This window comes from Diospyros lotus, chromosome 4 (assembly GCF_014633365.1).
Source record: "Diospyros lotus cultivar Yz01 chromosome 4, ASM1463336v1, whole genome shotgun sequence".
Classification (NCBI taxonomy): Eukaryota; Viridiplantae; Streptophyta; class Magnoliopsida; order Ericales; family Ebenaceae; genus Diospyros; species Diospyros lotus.
In genome coordinates, this window is record NC_068341.1 from 41,211,040 (window position 1) to 41,227,989 (window position 16,950).

Here is a 16,950-nt window from a genome sequence, read left to right on the forward strand (position 1 = left end):
TTTGATGGCTTGCAAGTCTGCGAGATTTGATTCTGATACTTAATTTTATATACACATTTGCATAGTAATATATGGTGATATGATGCATTTAAATTGAAATTGATAAAGTCTTAAATTAAGAATCTTGTATAAAACTGTCAAGTTCTTAATTACTCTTTTTGGTGTCACCATATTTTTTATTCTTGTTCGCTATTCATTGTTTCTCGAATTTGCTGAGCCTTGTGGCTCACTTGATCTTCCTTGTCATTCTAGGTAAAGGGAAGGCCGTCATCGGGGGCGAGTCCAGTGGGACTAAGGCCTAGGGATAGTGGTGTATGGAGACGCATTCTAACTTGAAAATCTTGTTTAGTATTTTGGTGAGACTTGAAATGAAATGATTGTTATTTTGTTAGTTAACATTAGAGTCTCTTAATTATTTTGTATGGCTTTCGAGCCCCAAACTCATGAGATTTTGGAAGTGTAATTGAATCTTAATTTAGTTTCCGTTGCTAGTAGTGAATTGAGTTGTTTGTTCTATTATAATTTGTTTTATATCATTTCTGTGATGACCTCCTTTTGAATATCTTATGTTAGCGGGAATATTCGAGAATGGGCCCTTACAACTATATTTTTTCTTGTTTTTTGGGTAGCAACCCGCAGGACCGACTCAAAGGGTCGGGGGCTCTAGACCATTATTAATTTAGGGGCTCCCAACCCCTTAATAAAAAATATATATTAATTTTATTTTAATAATAAAATTAAAATAATTATTTATTAGGCACAAGGGGTTGGGGGCTCTAGGCACATGCCTCACCAGCCTACCCCTTGAGCTAGCCCTATCGATCCGCTACTTTCAAAAATATGATAGGTTATAAGTAAAAAATTCTAAAACCTTCTCCACCAATAGGGTTATAAAATTGTTGACGCTAGTAGGGTTCAAACCAACTGATCCACCTCTTGTATAAATTCCACCAAATTGATTTTACCAATAAATTAAGCTCGTGTTAGCTATTAGTAGTATTTCTCCATTTGTTTCCTCAATAGTGTATAATAATTAAATTTATATTGTCAACATTATCTATTATTAATTTTCTTTTCTGTCATATTTTTTCTTATTCGACCAACCACCAATTGGGTTGTTAGCCTAACTTTTTATCGATTAATTTTACCCAATTAAAACCAACCAAGAAAAAAAGGAAAACGAAGTCAATATATAATAAGAGAGGGAAAAAAAATCCATCAATAATCAAAAACAGACATCTAAAGATTTATTTTTTCTTAATTTTGAAATTAAAAAGCAAAACCCTACTTACAAAACAATCATTAAGAAAAACATTTTCGTCATTTTTGGAACCTATTTAAATTTTAAAGCACAAGTTATTAGTTTAATAGGATTGTATTATATTAATTAGCAATCATTATAATAATAATTATTTTTATTAAAGTTAGTAATTAATTAAATTTATTAAGAACTTATTAAAATGTATATTCCATACATTAATCAAGGGTTAAAAATAAAAAAGAAAGGAACGCTAACTATCATGTACTATAATTTTAGACAAAATATATTTATTACATATTATTTTTAATATTTAAATACTTTTAATAATTGGTAATAAAAACTTGAAAAACAACTATATTATCACAAATCAACGGGATTTAGACACTAAAATAATGTTCAATAAAGTGCAATAAACGTCATTTCTTTTTAGATAATAAGTATTTATTATATTTTAGTTTTAATTTAATAACACTTTTATCTATCAATGATAAATCCATAGTGTTTTACAACATCTTAGCTTCTGAAAAATGCGTGTTGTTTCAAACACATTATTTGAAAATGATGTACTAGTTATATCTTAATTATCAGGGTTAGTATGCTCAAAAACTAAAAAAAATAAATGTATTATATATGTGTAAATAAGAAAATAATTATTTCTTATTTTATTGTGATTTAAAGATTATAGATTAAAGTTACTAAATAACTTTTTAGGTGATTGTGATTTTTCTTATGGTAACATTTGTTAAAATGAGCAAAATAAGATAGTATTAAAATAAATTTGGAAAGTTTTTCGGACCAAAATATGAAATGATCAAGATAAGACTGGAAAATATTTCAAAATTTATATAAGATTGTTTGCTATTTTTTTTTGAATCTATTGAGAATTGTACTTTATCTTTATATATGTTTGTTAGATGCATATTATAAGCACTGAGATAATGATTTTTTCTTTTAACAAAATATCCCCATTACTAAATTCATTCAAAATTATATGTTAACATCAACAACAAATTTATGATTAAAATAGTGTTTTATGATTAATGTGAATTGTTAAAAAAATAAAACAAAAAAATATTTTATTTTCTAAATCTATGTTCAAAAGTAGATTTAAACGTAGTTAAAAAGTATAAATAATTATTAGTGTAATTTCACTTAGATAATTAAAAATGATCAAAACATAAAATAATAAAATATAAAATAAAAGAACAGATGTAATACCCTATGTTCGTATGAGGTTGCCACGTAATTTCAATGAGTTTAGAATTTCAATGAGTTTACCTCAAATATTGCGTGGCTGTGTGCGTGTAAGGCCATCTTCTTGGCCTAGATTTGCTACAAATTGGAAAAGAATGGTAGCGAAATTTGAGGGAATAGCAGCAAGATTTGTGGAGATTTTATGAGGTGCGTGGTGGGCAAGTATTCAACAGTGCTATATATACATATATATGTATTCGAATGGAGTAGCGACCAAGGCAGGGAGGTCTATAAATTAGGATGCATTTTGGCCGATTGAGAGCAGCAAGCAAGGGAAATCGAGGGAGATGGGGAAAGAGAAAGAGCTAGAGCTAGAGCCAAATGGGGAGGTGGGTCGCGACCATGGCTGCCGCGAGCAGCAAGCTCGAGCGAGCAGGGTGGGCGCGACTAGTGCACGAGAGCTGCCAACGAGGTGGCGCGGTTGGTGCAGTATCCGGTGGAGATGCCAACGGTCGGCGAGGGCGGCGACAAGGCCGGCTGGCGCGCGGGCGGTGCTGGTTCGGCCGCTGGAAGAATGAGCAAATGAGAGGATGAAAGGAAGAAGAATGGAAGAAGGAGAAGAAGAAAAGAAAGAAAAGAAAATGAAGAAAAGAAAAAAGAGAGGAATGATGGCTGGTCACGGGAGTTGCAGGGGAGGAAGAAGAAGAGAGGAAGAAGGGGGACGAAAAAGAAAAGAAATAGAAGAAAAATAGAAGAAAATAGAGAATTTCTAGAAAATCTTGAAAATTGGGAAATAGAGTTTTATTGTTATTCTGGAGATTTTGGGCTAGAAAATTATCCGGGCACGCGTTTCAAGATTAGTGCACACGTATCAAGAATGATGGAAATGCTAAGTTAAGGTGATAAAATTTCCTAAAAAATTCCATAAATTCAAAAATATTATTTTATGAATTTTCGTAGTGAAATATGGCAGCTGAATTTGAGGGAATAACAGCAAGATTTGTGGAGATTTTCTTAGATGCGTGGTGGGCAAGCATTCAACAGTGCTATATATATATATATATATGTATTCGAATGGAGTAGCGGCCAAGGCAGGGATGTCTATAAATTGGGATGCATTTTGGCCGATTGAGAGCAACAAGCAAGGGAAATCGAGAGACAGAGGGTGAGAGAGAGAGAGAGAGAGAAAGCTGGAGCTGGAGCCAAATGGGGAGGTAGGTCGAGGCCATGGTTGCCGCAAGGAGGGTGGCCGCGACCAGTGTGCGGGAGCTGCTAGCGAGGTGGCGCGGTCGGTGCAGCGTCCGGTGGAGACGCCAACGGTTAGCGAGGGTGGCGATAAGGCCAACTGGCGTCCGGGTAGCCGCGGGCAGTGCTGGTTTGGCTGTTGGAAGAAGGAGCATGAGAGAGGAAGAAATGAAGAAGAAGGGAAGAATGAGGAATGCGAATAAGAAAAGAAAGAAAAGAAAAGAAAATGAAGAAAAGAAAATGAAAAAAAGAAAAAAGAGAGGAAGGATGGCTGGTCGCGGGAGTTGTAAGGGAGGAAGAAGGAGAGAGGAAGAATGAGGGAAGAAAAAGAAAAGAAAAGAAAAGAAAATAATAAAAAAGAAGAAAAGAAAAAAATAGAGAAAATTTATAGAAAAATCTCGAAAATTGAGAAATAGAGTTTTATTATTATTTCAAAGATTTTGGGCAAGAAAATTATCCAGGCACGTGTTTCAAGAAAGCCAGAGATGCTAAGTTAAGGTGAGTAAAATTTCCTAAAAAATTTTATAAATTCAGAAATATTATTTTATGAATTTTCGTAATGAAATATTTGAAAAAATATTTTAGAATTATTTAGTTTGGATTTATTGAGGAAAGATAGAAAGAAAAATAAAGAAAAAGCAAGAAATTATAAAAAAATAGGTTTTAATACTTATTTAAATAATTATGGTGATTAAGATACTTTGAAGCTAAAGTTGAAGTGACTTGTGCAAATTTTAAGGTTAGCACGCAAATTGAGGCGATGCGCGAATTTCGAGACATGAGCAAATATTGAGATAGCTCGATAAGTTTGAGAAGGTAAGTGGTACTTCCCAACTGAACTTAGTTTTATGGAAAATGGTTGGTTTATAAGTGATTTATGTTTAAAAACCCGATTCTCGAACATGTTTTCATCATATTGACATTCCTTGATATATATCAATCACGTAGACTGCATACATGACTTGCTATGAAATGCATATGTACACGTTGATATCATTGATCACACGCATCGTGGCCGTAGGGAGTACGAACTAGCACCGCTACTTTACCAATGGTGCCCCCATACACCTCAACTTCGAAAAAGGTGGCCGTAAAAATGGTAGGTAACATGAGGGGTGCAGTTGACACCTACGATAAGTAAGACATTGCATTTATGCATGAAATATGTTTTCTGTACCCTTACTTAGATGATTTATCATTTAACTTGGGTTTTGCCCCTGAAATATTCAAACATTTCAGATGGAGATTGTAGCAAATACGAGTAGAGGTGTGCAATCGGTTATAACCGAACTGACCAAAAAATACTAACCGAACTGAACCGACCAACATATGATAACCGAACCAAACAGACCAACCCTACTAACCGAACAAATCGAAAATTAAACTGAATTAACCGAATCGATAATCGATTATGCAAAATCAGTATAGAAACAAATCATTCTACCAATTTGCAGAAATGAAATACAAGAACAACAAATGCAAAAGCAGCAAAACCATTTAGAAATTGAGAGAATACAAATTAATTTGTGCAAAAGAAGGAAATACAAATGAAAGGAAGAAATATCAAGAAACTAATCCATAACAAGGAAACGAAGGGGACAACCGATCATCACCGAAAGTCAAAAAAATTGAAAAATTAAAACCCTAACCTAACATCAATACTAACTTGTGTCTGATGGCCGATCATCGTTGGTATGGCCATATGGGCTCGATCGTCCAAGCACAAGGGAAGGAAGAAACAAGAAGACGAAGGGGATGACAATTGGCGAAGGGAAAGATGTCGGTCTAGTCGACGAGCTTCGATGCACACGTCGTCGTCGCCGATTGCCCCTCCGCCACTTCTGTAGCCGCCTCCATGGCCCATATCTTGGAATAGCCCTCGTCGATCGCCCAAGCACAAGGAAAAGAAGAAACGAAGGCGTGGGATGGTAGGGTGAGGGTTAGGGTTCAATTTGGTTGGGTGTGGGTTTCGTGTTTTGGGCCCGGAATCGAGTGGAAGGGCTGGGGGAGATAGGTGGGGGGAGATAGATAGATAGATAGAGAGAAAGAGAGGGAGAAAGAGAGACAAAGAAATAAGGGTGCAGTTCCAGTGGCAGTAGCAGGCGAGAGTGGGGAGAGGGAGGGAGAGAGAACTGAGAGGGGGGAGTGAGTGTGGCGGGTTGGGTAAGTTCTGTGTTTGGGGGGCGCTGAACCAGTTAGGTCGGTTAGAGAAAGGGGGAGGCTGAACCAGTTAATTCGGTTAACCGAATAACCGAAAATTAGAAATATTACTAACTGAATCGAACCATTTCATAAAAAAAATCGAACCGAAATAACCGAATTAAATTATTTCATTAAAAAAATTGAACCGAACCGACCCGGTTCGGTTAGTTGGGTTTAACCGAACTTTTGCTCACCCCTAAATATGAGGATGGGTGAGGCACGAAATGACATTTAGCAGAGTGCATGATAAATGAAATGTATGTAATATAGCTCATGTATTTAAGTCTTGCTACTTTGAATTCTGGATGTTTTGAAAGTATGAAGATATATAACCTTATTTAGGGTTCATATTAGTTGAGAACTTATATTTTGCATTAAATTATATTGAGGAGCGATCTGAATTTTGATTAATGTTAAGATATCAGGTTCGATCCTTGCTTCCGCATTTGATGTGTATAATAATTCTCTTTCGAAATAAATAATTAGACGTTCTATGACAGATTCGAGAAATGATATGGTTTAGTTTGAAAGCAAAAAAAAAAAAATTATTATCTCAGAATTATCCCAATTTATAACACGCCCGAAAAAACGAGGCGTTATAAGAGATCAGCGAAAGAAAGATTAGGTGAATACTTTTATACAAAGGCATATGGATAATTTAGGGTTATATGTAAAATATTAAATAAATTTTTTTTGAGGGGACTCGATAAATTTATTTTGAGAGATCATGTGAGAGTTTTTTAAAAAAAAATTAGATAAATTTAACAAACACATTAAAAATGACAAATATTATAAATATTTTCTATATTAAACTGTTTTTTCCCATAGCTTGATTAGGGAGTGTTTGTTAAAATGGGCAAGATAAGAGGTATCAAGATAAGGTTGAAACACATTACGGATGAAGATGTGGAATGATCAAGATAAGACTGGAAAACATTATAAGATTTCTATCAGTGTTTGTTAAATTTTTTGAAATCCACTGATAATTGTATTTTTTTTTATGTGTTTGTTAATGCATATGATAAGCACCAAGATAAGAGTTTTTTTTTTTATCAAAATATCCCTATTACCAATTTATGATTAAAATAGTATTTTATGATTAATATGAATTATCAAAAAAATTAAAAATAAAAATAAAAATAATAATAGATAAATTAATGTTCAGAAATAAATTAAAAAAAAGTTGAAAAGTAAAAATAATTATTATTAGAATTACAATAATTCTACCTAAATAATTGAAAATGGCCAAAACATATTTTTATAATAGATAATAAAATATAAAATTAAATAAAATAATTTAAAAATTGATGAAATGAATTATATTAGTTAATAGAATATATATATATAGAGAAATTTAAATTTTAAAAATCATTGAAATGAATAATGTCATTTAAATTCTTAAAAATATCAAAATATATAACAATTTAAAAATATATTAAATAATATTAATTATAAGACTTACATAAATAAGTTTTTAATAAATTTAAATATTTAAAATGTATTAAATGGCATTAACTATCCTACAAGGGTATATAAGTAATTGAGTCATATCTTGAAAGAGTCAGATAAATTTATCCGAGGGAAAATGTCGGATAAATTTATCTTGAAAGGAGGAGATAAGAGGAAGGGGGAGATAAGAGGTCACGTAAGGATTTTTTCAGAAATGATTAGATAAGCTTAACAAATACGTTGGAAAGACTAAACATCCGAAATGCTTCCCATATCCGATATTTTCTCTATTTTATTTTGATTAACAAACACTCCCTTAACAAACACCTCTCAACTATATATAAATGATATTTTGAAAACTTAAGGGTTTGAACACTAAATTGGATGTGTTCGCTCTTGTCATAAAAAAAAAAAATTAATCAATATTGAGGGAGTACGATTTTGTTCACCCTTTTTAACGAGGGTGAATGTAAGTCCCAGTGCTTTGGGGGTTACAAATAACAGAAGATGGGTCTCTCTGTTATTTTTCCTCTTCTTTTGGAGTGCGATTTTGTTCACTCTCTTTAACGAGAATGAACATAATCCCCACTGATTTGGGAGTTATATTTAACAAAGGGACAGCTAAAAATAATAGAGAGATTTGCCCACTTAAACATAACCCCAAAATGAGTGGAGGAACAAAATCGCACTCATATTGAGGAGGGCGTTATTGAATTTTTCGAAAGGTGGGGGGTCAACAGAAAAAAAAGAAAGCTGAAGGATCTTCAATTTGGGAACGTATGTGAGGAATATTTGTCTATTTATTGCGCAACGATGGCGAGTCACTCCTTCGAGTCTCCATGGGAGAGACAGCCGGCAGCAGTGTATAGTCAGGGCAAGTGAGCGTGATCGTGCGAGCAAGCTTTCGTCGTCACGGTTGCTTAATCTCTAGAATCCTCGTTGATTTCTCAACAACCCTAGCCGGGAGTCGTGTTTAGCAGCGACCTAGTTTCCGTTCTTGCTGCTTCAATCAAATAGGAGTGTGAATTTGATTGTCGGTTCAAAAAACCCTAGCAAGAAGCGAATCGCGGTTCGGAGTTGTCCATCATTGTCGGCCAAGCGTCGAGGCCGACGCCACAACCATGAGTCCAATTCAGAATTTCGAGCAGCACTCTCGCCAACTTATCGAACCCGACCTCCGTAAGGGACTCATAGCTCTCTATCTGTTTTTTTTTTTAATCTCTGCAGATATGTGTTTTTGAGGGATGAACTGGTGATGGTTGCGTGTTTTTAATTTTTTGTCAATTGGATGCAGCAATCCAAGGGAGGCTTCAAATGGTAATGGAGGTCCGCGACAGTCTGGAGATTACTCACACAGGGGAGTACTTGAATTTCCTGAAATGTTACTTCCGGGCGTTCTCGGCGATCTTGTATCAGATAACGAAGCCACAATTCGTTGACAACCCGGAGCACAAGCTCCGGAACATTGTTGTGGAGATACTCAATCGTCTGCCGCACAGCGAGGTGCTTCGGCCCTTTGTTCAGGAGCTCCTCAAGGTCGCAATGCACGTGCTCACCACTGATAATGAGGAAAATGGCTTGATTTGCATCCGTATAATATTCGACCTCCTTAGGAACTTCAGGCCCACCTTGGAAAACGAAGTTCAGCCTTTCCTTGATTTCGTCTGTAAAATCTACCAGAACTTTAGATTGACCGTCAGCCATTTCTTCGAGAATGGAGGTGCGGCCGCAGCTGCGGCCGCAGCAGCAGCCGCAGCTTCCGCATCGTCATCTGGGTCGTTGGTGTCTGCATCTACGCCTTTATCATCCACATTTGGTTCAATGGGCGGAGAAGATTCTAAGCTGATGGACGTCTCAGAGCAAGTTGTTCCTCCTACTGGATATGCTGGGGCTGGGCAGCTTAATCCTAGTACACGGTCCTTCAAGATTGTGACAGAGACTCCATTAGTGGTCATGTTTCTGTTTCAGTTGTATAGCAGGCTTGTTCAGACTAACATTCCTCAGTTGCTGCCTTTGATGGTTACGGCTATATCTGTTCCGGGTCCGGAAAAGGTTCCGCCTCATTTAAAAAGTCATTTCATTGAGCTAAAGGGTGCACAAGTTAAGGTTAGATTCGCCCTTCGTTCTAACTTTTCCTATACTATTACATGGATGGCACCAAAACGTTATCTATACGTTCGACTTCTACTTAGCCTAACACAACTAATCTGTGAATTAGTCTCAGTCTGTGTGCTACGGCAATTGATGGGCTTTCAGCTTACTTATGCATGCTACTTCCATTAATGTTGTATTGAACTTATGGAGGTGATACCGTTTTAACTGAAAATCAGTTGATTTAATTTGATGGGAACTGTATTTTGTAACATATTTCACCTGCGTGTTAAATGAAAGTTAAGGAGGTGAGCATAAGTTCCTAAAAGCCCATGGGAAATAACAAAAAAATATCTTTGGAGTCTTACTGTTGTCGTTTGTTTGTAGATTCCTTGTGTGTTTTTTTCCTGCTCTGTAGCAATTGAATTAATATGAGAAACATATTATTGTAAAAAAGAACCTTTGGGTATCAAGCCTTAATGGGTTGATTACATGAATTCTAGCTCACTAATAAGAGTGTCTCACTAAGTTTTTCTCAGTATTCCTCAACCTTTTTGGCTAAAGACGTGCCATTCCCTCAATTCTCTTTGTAGGAGCCTTTATCGGTATTCTTCTCACATGACAACAACATATCAAGCTTTAATCCCACTAATGCTTGGTTGACTACATGAATTCTAGCTTGATAGTCATTTATATCTATAGCCTTTTCTTCTTTAAGGCTCTTATAACTTGTACAATATCTAAGAGTTGTTCAATCAAGTTTTGTTTGGTCTTCCTCTACCTCTTTTGCAAAGAAGCAAGGGAGGAAATAATTGGTGCAACAATTAAAATTTTTTGAGTTAGTTCTTAATTTTTCTAACACAAGGGAAAAGGAGAGAGAGCTAAATCTTTGTTCTTCTCCCTCTCCCTCTCTCTCTCATCCACACACATGTTCTTGCACACACATAATGTGTGCACAATTTATTTTGCATGCATTTATCTTGTGACGTACATGTTGATGATTGAAGTAGTTGGATTTTGGGGGAAAAGGAAAGAGAACTATATTTCTCTGTTTCTCTCTCTCTCTCTCTCACACACACACACACACACATTTTATTAGCATGTATTTCTCTTGTGAGGTATGTGTTGATAACTGAAATAGTTGGATTTTTATTTATTATTCAACTTAATTTTTTTAATATATGAGAATGCAATAATGCTTGCCCACTTGTGTGTCATTAGTTACATTAGTTAGTGCAAAAATTTAAAGGTGAGTTGAACTATAGTAGGTTTCTTTGGCAGTTTTGCATGTTAAGGTTCAACAAAACTTGAGCTTAAGAAAAACTAGTTTATCTTTAAGAACAATTAACCTGAAGTTTTTTTTGTTTTCCGAGTCGTATACAACTTCTTACTTCCATAACATTATATGGAAAACAATATTTCATCTAAATATGGTGTCTAGTTTTCCAAATAATTATTTATATTGGGTGTCAACTTATTTCATTATTGATCTTGAAATAATCAAACTTAAAAAAATTTTCATGTAAAAATATTACAAAGTGTACTATTGAGTTTAGTTTTTTACATAACTTTTCTGATATGGTTATAGATGAAATGAATTTTTGTATGTTGAATCATGTTTAATCTCTAAATTGTATTGAATTATTTTTTTTTTCAATATTTTTTGTAGGTTGCTATTTATTTTATATAGAGGTAGCTTACAAAACATTTATGATTGGAAGACTAGAATTCATGTAACCAACTCTACATAGTGGGATAAAGACTTGATATTTTGTTATAGCTAATAAAACATTTAAAATATCAAGTCTTTGGTGTATGACTGCCTTCTCAGTATCCTATTCTCCCAAATCACTGTATCAATTGTTTTTGTTCATATTTATATGTATACTCATGGTTTTTAGATGGCTGCTAATAATGCCACCAATCATGAATATGCTGGATTCATGACAATGCATAATCTAATGCTGGCCTTTATACCCTAACGTTATTCAATGATAATGTAACCGACTCATCTTGTGGGATGGGAATTGTTTGGAAGTTATAAAGAAAATCTACAAGGGGCTAACGACCTCTAGTTCTCTCTCATGGCTATGCTTTTCTTCAATTTTGCATTCCTTTATCCTCTCTCTTTTTATAATTAAGAGTATTTGATGTTTGATCAATGCCAAAGTTTAATGATTACACCCCTAGAAAATGAAATCTCAGTTTTAAATATTTTTGTAGCTTTCATAAAGTTAACTATCCTGACATCTAGCAACGTGGATATGCAAGCTATTGAGCAGTTCTTACTAATAGGATGTAGACAGACATGGATGCTAGGGTCTATTGAGCAGTTCTTTTTGACTTTCGAAAGTTATTACAAAATCCGTTGCACAATGATAGTGTATGACTTTGGCATTGAGATTGATCAGATAGTCAGGGTAAACATATTTTAATCAACTATATTTTTATAGTTATCTATTGTCCAAGGAATACTGTAAATGATTTGGCACAATGAATTGCTATGGCAAATGTCACTACAAAAAATGCAGTTGGGAGCTGCTGATTTGTTAGAGTTATAAGAAAAAAATGGAATTCATTAAGGCACTGAAGTCCTAGTTGCACCACATTTGGTTTGTGTTTTTCTTTTTGTCTTTTCTTGTTTTGGCCGTTTGTTTTTTTCCTTTTCTTTTTTTTTAATGTAAATGGCTGTGTCTCATTCGACTGTAGTCCGTTGATTTCTGTTTTTGAGGCAAAGATAATATTTGGAATAATGAGAAATTGGTAATTGATAAATGAATAGCTTGAAATTGCAAAAGGGATAGAAGGAGAAGAAGAAAGATGGTGAAAGTGAGAAGAGCAGTAGAGGAGTCTGTTAAAAGTATTTGCAATCGTTGGACTGAGGAAGCAATATAACTGCTATTTAACATAATATTTTTGGATTCTGCTGTGGAAATTATCAAGCATGACATGAAAACTATGTACCTAAAATTAGCACAAGTTTATGCTAAATGAAGTTTGGGTCTTTCTTAATCTTTTTAAGCAGCAACTCTTACCTGATATTGATTCTTTTCTGTTACTGCAGACCGTTTCTTTCTTAACTTACCTCTTGAAGAGTTTTTCTGATTATATCAAGCAACATGAAGAGAGTATTTGTAAAAGCATTGTCAACCTCCTTGTTACTTGTTCTGACTCTGTTTCCATCCGGAAGGTGATAATTTGATAATTTTCCTTTGTTCCCATCCCCTTCATGCTGCTTACTTTTATCTCTAAATTTATACATGTTGGGTTCAGGAATTGTTGGTAGCCTTGAAGCATGTTCTTGGGACAGATTTTAAGAGAGGCTTATTCCCTTTGATTGACACACTCTTGGAAGACAGGTAACATCCTCAATCAATTGAAGTAACAATATTATCTGCACTTTGCACTTTTCTTGTTTATTCCTTACATTTTATAATATGCTCATACCCATTTATTTATAATGTAGAGTTTGTAAGACAATACAATCATGCCAACAACTTCCCTTCTTCTCACTGTGTATTGGTTAACAAAATTGAAATTTGTGTTTGTTTCATTCTTTGTACTTTTTTACTACTTTTCATTGTTTGAAAAGAAAAGTTATATGAATCCCTTTGCATCCGTTTTTGCTATTTTCTACTTTCTGTTGTTGAAGTGCTATTTTGGCTACGATGAGAGATATTTTTGGGTAAATTGCCCCTGGACTCCTCTGTGGTTTTGGTCATTTACATGGAGACATCTTGTGGTTTAAAAATGTCTCTGAAAGTCCTTGTGGTTTGTTTTTTTTTGCAGATATCCCCTCCATTAGTTTGCCCTCAAACAGTGTTAGTTAAACCTAAGTTTGGTTAGATTTAACCAAGCTTGTGTTAAGAATAGGAGAGAGTGGGAGGAGGAGGAAGAAGAAGAAGAATGAGATGGAAGGCAGACTTGTAATGGAGATGCAAGTCTGCCCCAAACTGATGAAACACAAAGAGTGAGAGGGAATTATCGACAATGGAAGCATGACTAATTTCTTTTTTAATACCATTGCATATTTTGGAAACTATGCTACTAATGATTTTTTTAAAACTCTTAATCAAATCATTATATGCATAATATGAAAATTATTTATATATATGTACTGCGTAAACATTTCCCTACTTCTGTGGTATACACACACACACACACATATATATCATATATGTACATAATCATACTAATTTTCTTGACTCAGCAGTTTGTTAACAAAACATTGGCAGCAAATAGCATTCCTATGTATATATATTTCTTTCTTTCAATTGTTCTGATTGCAACAAATGCAGCAACTCACCCTTCACCATGCAAGATCCTTGGTATCCATTATTAACTAGTGAGATTTCCATTAATGTAGATCTTCCCACATTCAAGAGTGTAGAATCTCAGCTTATGCTGCACATCAAAGGCCTCTAACTGCTTGTGTCTCCTTGTTTCAGCAACATCATGGCAGTTCCTTTGTGCATTTCCCCTGTTTTTCTGCAGCAGAGTATGTGCACACACGCACGCGCGTAACACAGCAACTCTCTCCCTCTCTCTTTTCCACCCCTGCTCTGTGGTTTCCTCCTCTTTTCTCTTTGGTTCTTTCCTTACCACACAGCTGAATATATACACACATGTAGGAAACCAAACCAAAACAGGGAGTTATTCTTGGATGCCATGCAGAAATTTTCTACCCCCTCACTCCATTTACCTTTTCCATATAGTGGAGATGCCAGCACAGCTTAGGGGCATACACAGAATCAGTTTGTGTATGAAAGAATTGCTTCATACCTGAGGCTGCATGTACATTTATTGTCTGACAACCCTTTCATCAGCTACCAAACATCTCTCTCTCTCATTAGGCTGCGTCAATTCTAGAAGAAATTAGTTAAGAGCCCCATTTTCTCCTTAACTGTTTGCCATGCATCAACCTCTGGAACAATCAGATTGTTAGGATTTTTTTTTTTTTTTTTTTTTCAATTACGAGTATCAAATGCATGTGTGTGTCCAAGTGTAGTATATCTTAGGATATATGATATATATACAATGCTGTGTATGGGTACATGGACATATTGCGAATATTAGAACATGATCCATAGCATATGACATTAAGATAAATATGTTATTACTTAGGAATATACTTGAATTTAAATGAAATATAGATGAAGAGTGGGATTTTTATTTGCTATTTATGTGAAAGGGATGTTCCTTTCTTTACTATCAAATGCGAGTTTCTTCTTCTGCAAACATAATTTAAAAACGGGAGATTTAATTGTGTACTCTATTATGTACATGCTTGGCACATGCATCCCATATTTTTACCTTCCCTTGTCAGGAGGGAGTAGAAGAGTTAATGTAACAATGCTCTATGTGCATTTGGTCTTCGATAATGGCCTTGAATATTTTTATGTACTTTAAATATTGAGAAAAAAGGGGAAAGAAAAGACTAAAATAACAAAATTATAGAGGGGAGACCATGCCTTTTATTCTAATAATTCACTCTTTTGTTTTGAAATATGAAATCAATTCTCCAATGTCAAAATATGTAGCCTATGAAATGGGTTCTTGATCATCAAAATATGTGGGCTTTCTGTGGTTCGCTCTCTTTAGAATGCAGGCTCTGCTTTCTTTCCTTATTGTATCACATGGGCGTATGATTAAGAAACTCTCCAGTTTGCTGGCATTAACTTGTTTGTCTCTTTCCTTCAAATCATGCTTGTGGACCTCTGGACTATGTTCCATGCAAATCTGACTGCATATTTTGAGCAAATAAGAGTACTGGTGCTGGGTCCTATTCTGGATATTTCATGTCTTCTTCTTCTTCTTCTTCTTCTTCTTCTTCAGGGTTCTTGTGGGAACTGGCCGAGCATGTTTTGAGACATTGAGGCCATTGGCTTATAGTCTACTGGCAGAGATTGTTCATCATGTCAGAGCAGAACTCTCCTTGTCACAGGTATTGTTGATCTTATTCTGATGTAAAAATATGGCATGTAAATTTCTCTCTACTTGTGATTGTTTTGTAGAGGTTAATTGCAGAAAGCATTTAACTTCCATTGTTACCTCTTTTTTGTGCTCAACACTTTCTTTTAAGATAATGGTAACATGGGGAAAGCCACGACATTGTACAGCTCCAGAGCCAGAGTAATGCTCGTGTCTGTTTGAGATGATGATGTTTCAATCATCCATGAGAGATATTTTAATGGCATTAATTGTTTCAGGTAGTTATTATATAGGGATTTGAGTGGTCAATTGTGGAGTTAACATTAGAGATACTGAAATATCTCCACTGTTAAAAGACTCTGGAGCAGTACTTCCTAAATCACAAGTCAACTTCTTGCAGTCCTGGCCTGAAAAGCACACTGATTGTTTGATATCCTGTCTGTACAGTGCCCAAAATAGCTAAAAAAAAGTAACCAAATATAAATGAGAGGAAGGTGAGTTAGGGTTGGCTGTCCGTGAAACTTATAGCCAGTGGGTCTCATGTGCTGGAAGACTTGCTGTATGTGAGGTTTTGTGGGAGAGAAGCAGGGGTGTGGCTTAATTGGCTGCACATAAACCTCCAAGGGGTTTCTTTAGTCCAGACAGCTGCTCCTTGTACTCTCTGTCTGATCGCAGCAAATGTAGGTGATCACAATGGCATGATTCCAAAATTTGTAGAAACACGATGAAACAACACTGATGAACACTATGGAGGATTGAACTGCTGTAATATGATGTAAATTAGACATATAATGGTAGAATGTAGGACAACCACTTATGGAAACAGTTCCCCTCACATGTAGTCAGGCTTCACTACATAATTAGTCCAACCACATGCAATAGTTTAAATATTGGGTTGGCGGTGAGGTTTGAACTCAGGACCTTTGCTTGCTAATATCTTGTTAAATTGTTAACCACCATCTAATCTAAAAACTTAAAATGTTAGATAGAGAGTTAGCTTTATCTTTTTATATTGTTTTACTCTCAACAGCAACCATTGTGTATTTATATTGTAAACATAATATGTGCACATGGACTTTACATTTATACACTTGCATAATTCATCCAAGCACATAACTACTTATGTGTGAGAACAAATGGTCTATTAGGAGGGGGGGAAGGAGCAAAAGTCTGGCCATTTGAACAGCTTGGATGGAGCCTCATGTGAATTTTAAATGCGCCAGTAAGTGCAATTGTTTAAAGGGACTAGCAAGATTCATTTCTTGAAACCATTATTCTGTACCAGTCCTGTTTCTTGATTTGGGTCTGTTAGTATACAACAAAAAGATAAGAGCTTGCTCCAATTTTCTTCTTGAAGTAGGCAAAAATTTTGGTCGGACCTCAACTTTTCATCGTTATCCTTTTCATCCAATATCCAACCAACATCGACAAGCATTAAGCCTTAATGCCACTAAGTGGTGCCAACTACGTGATTCTACTACATCATATTATGCCCGAGAGTTCTCCACTAAATTCTTTTTTGGTCTTCCTCTCTCCTTTACGAGCTTCTTTCATTTAATCCACTCCCCTCATAGGTG

At 35.2% G+C, this 16,950-nt stretch overlaps 1 protein-coding gene across 1 annotated transcript in view; it reads left to right on the plus strand.

Moving 5' to 3' along the window:
• Positions 1 to 8,387: 8,387 nt before the first annotated feature.
• Positions 8,388 to 16,950, plus strand: part of LOC127799545 (uncharacterized) — a 72,677-nt gene continuing 64,114 nt past the window's right edge. The window contains 5 exon segments of the mRNA XM_052333674.1: positions 8,388 to 8,530; positions 8,646 to 9,457; positions 12,507 to 12,632; positions 12,716 to 12,801; positions 15,278 to 15,386. Coding sequence (XP_052189634.1) covers positions 8,473 to 8,530; positions 8,646 to 9,457; positions 12,507 to 12,632; positions 12,716 to 12,801; positions 15,278 to 15,386 — 1,191 coding nt within the window. The 5' untranslated portion in view covers positions 8,388 to 8,472.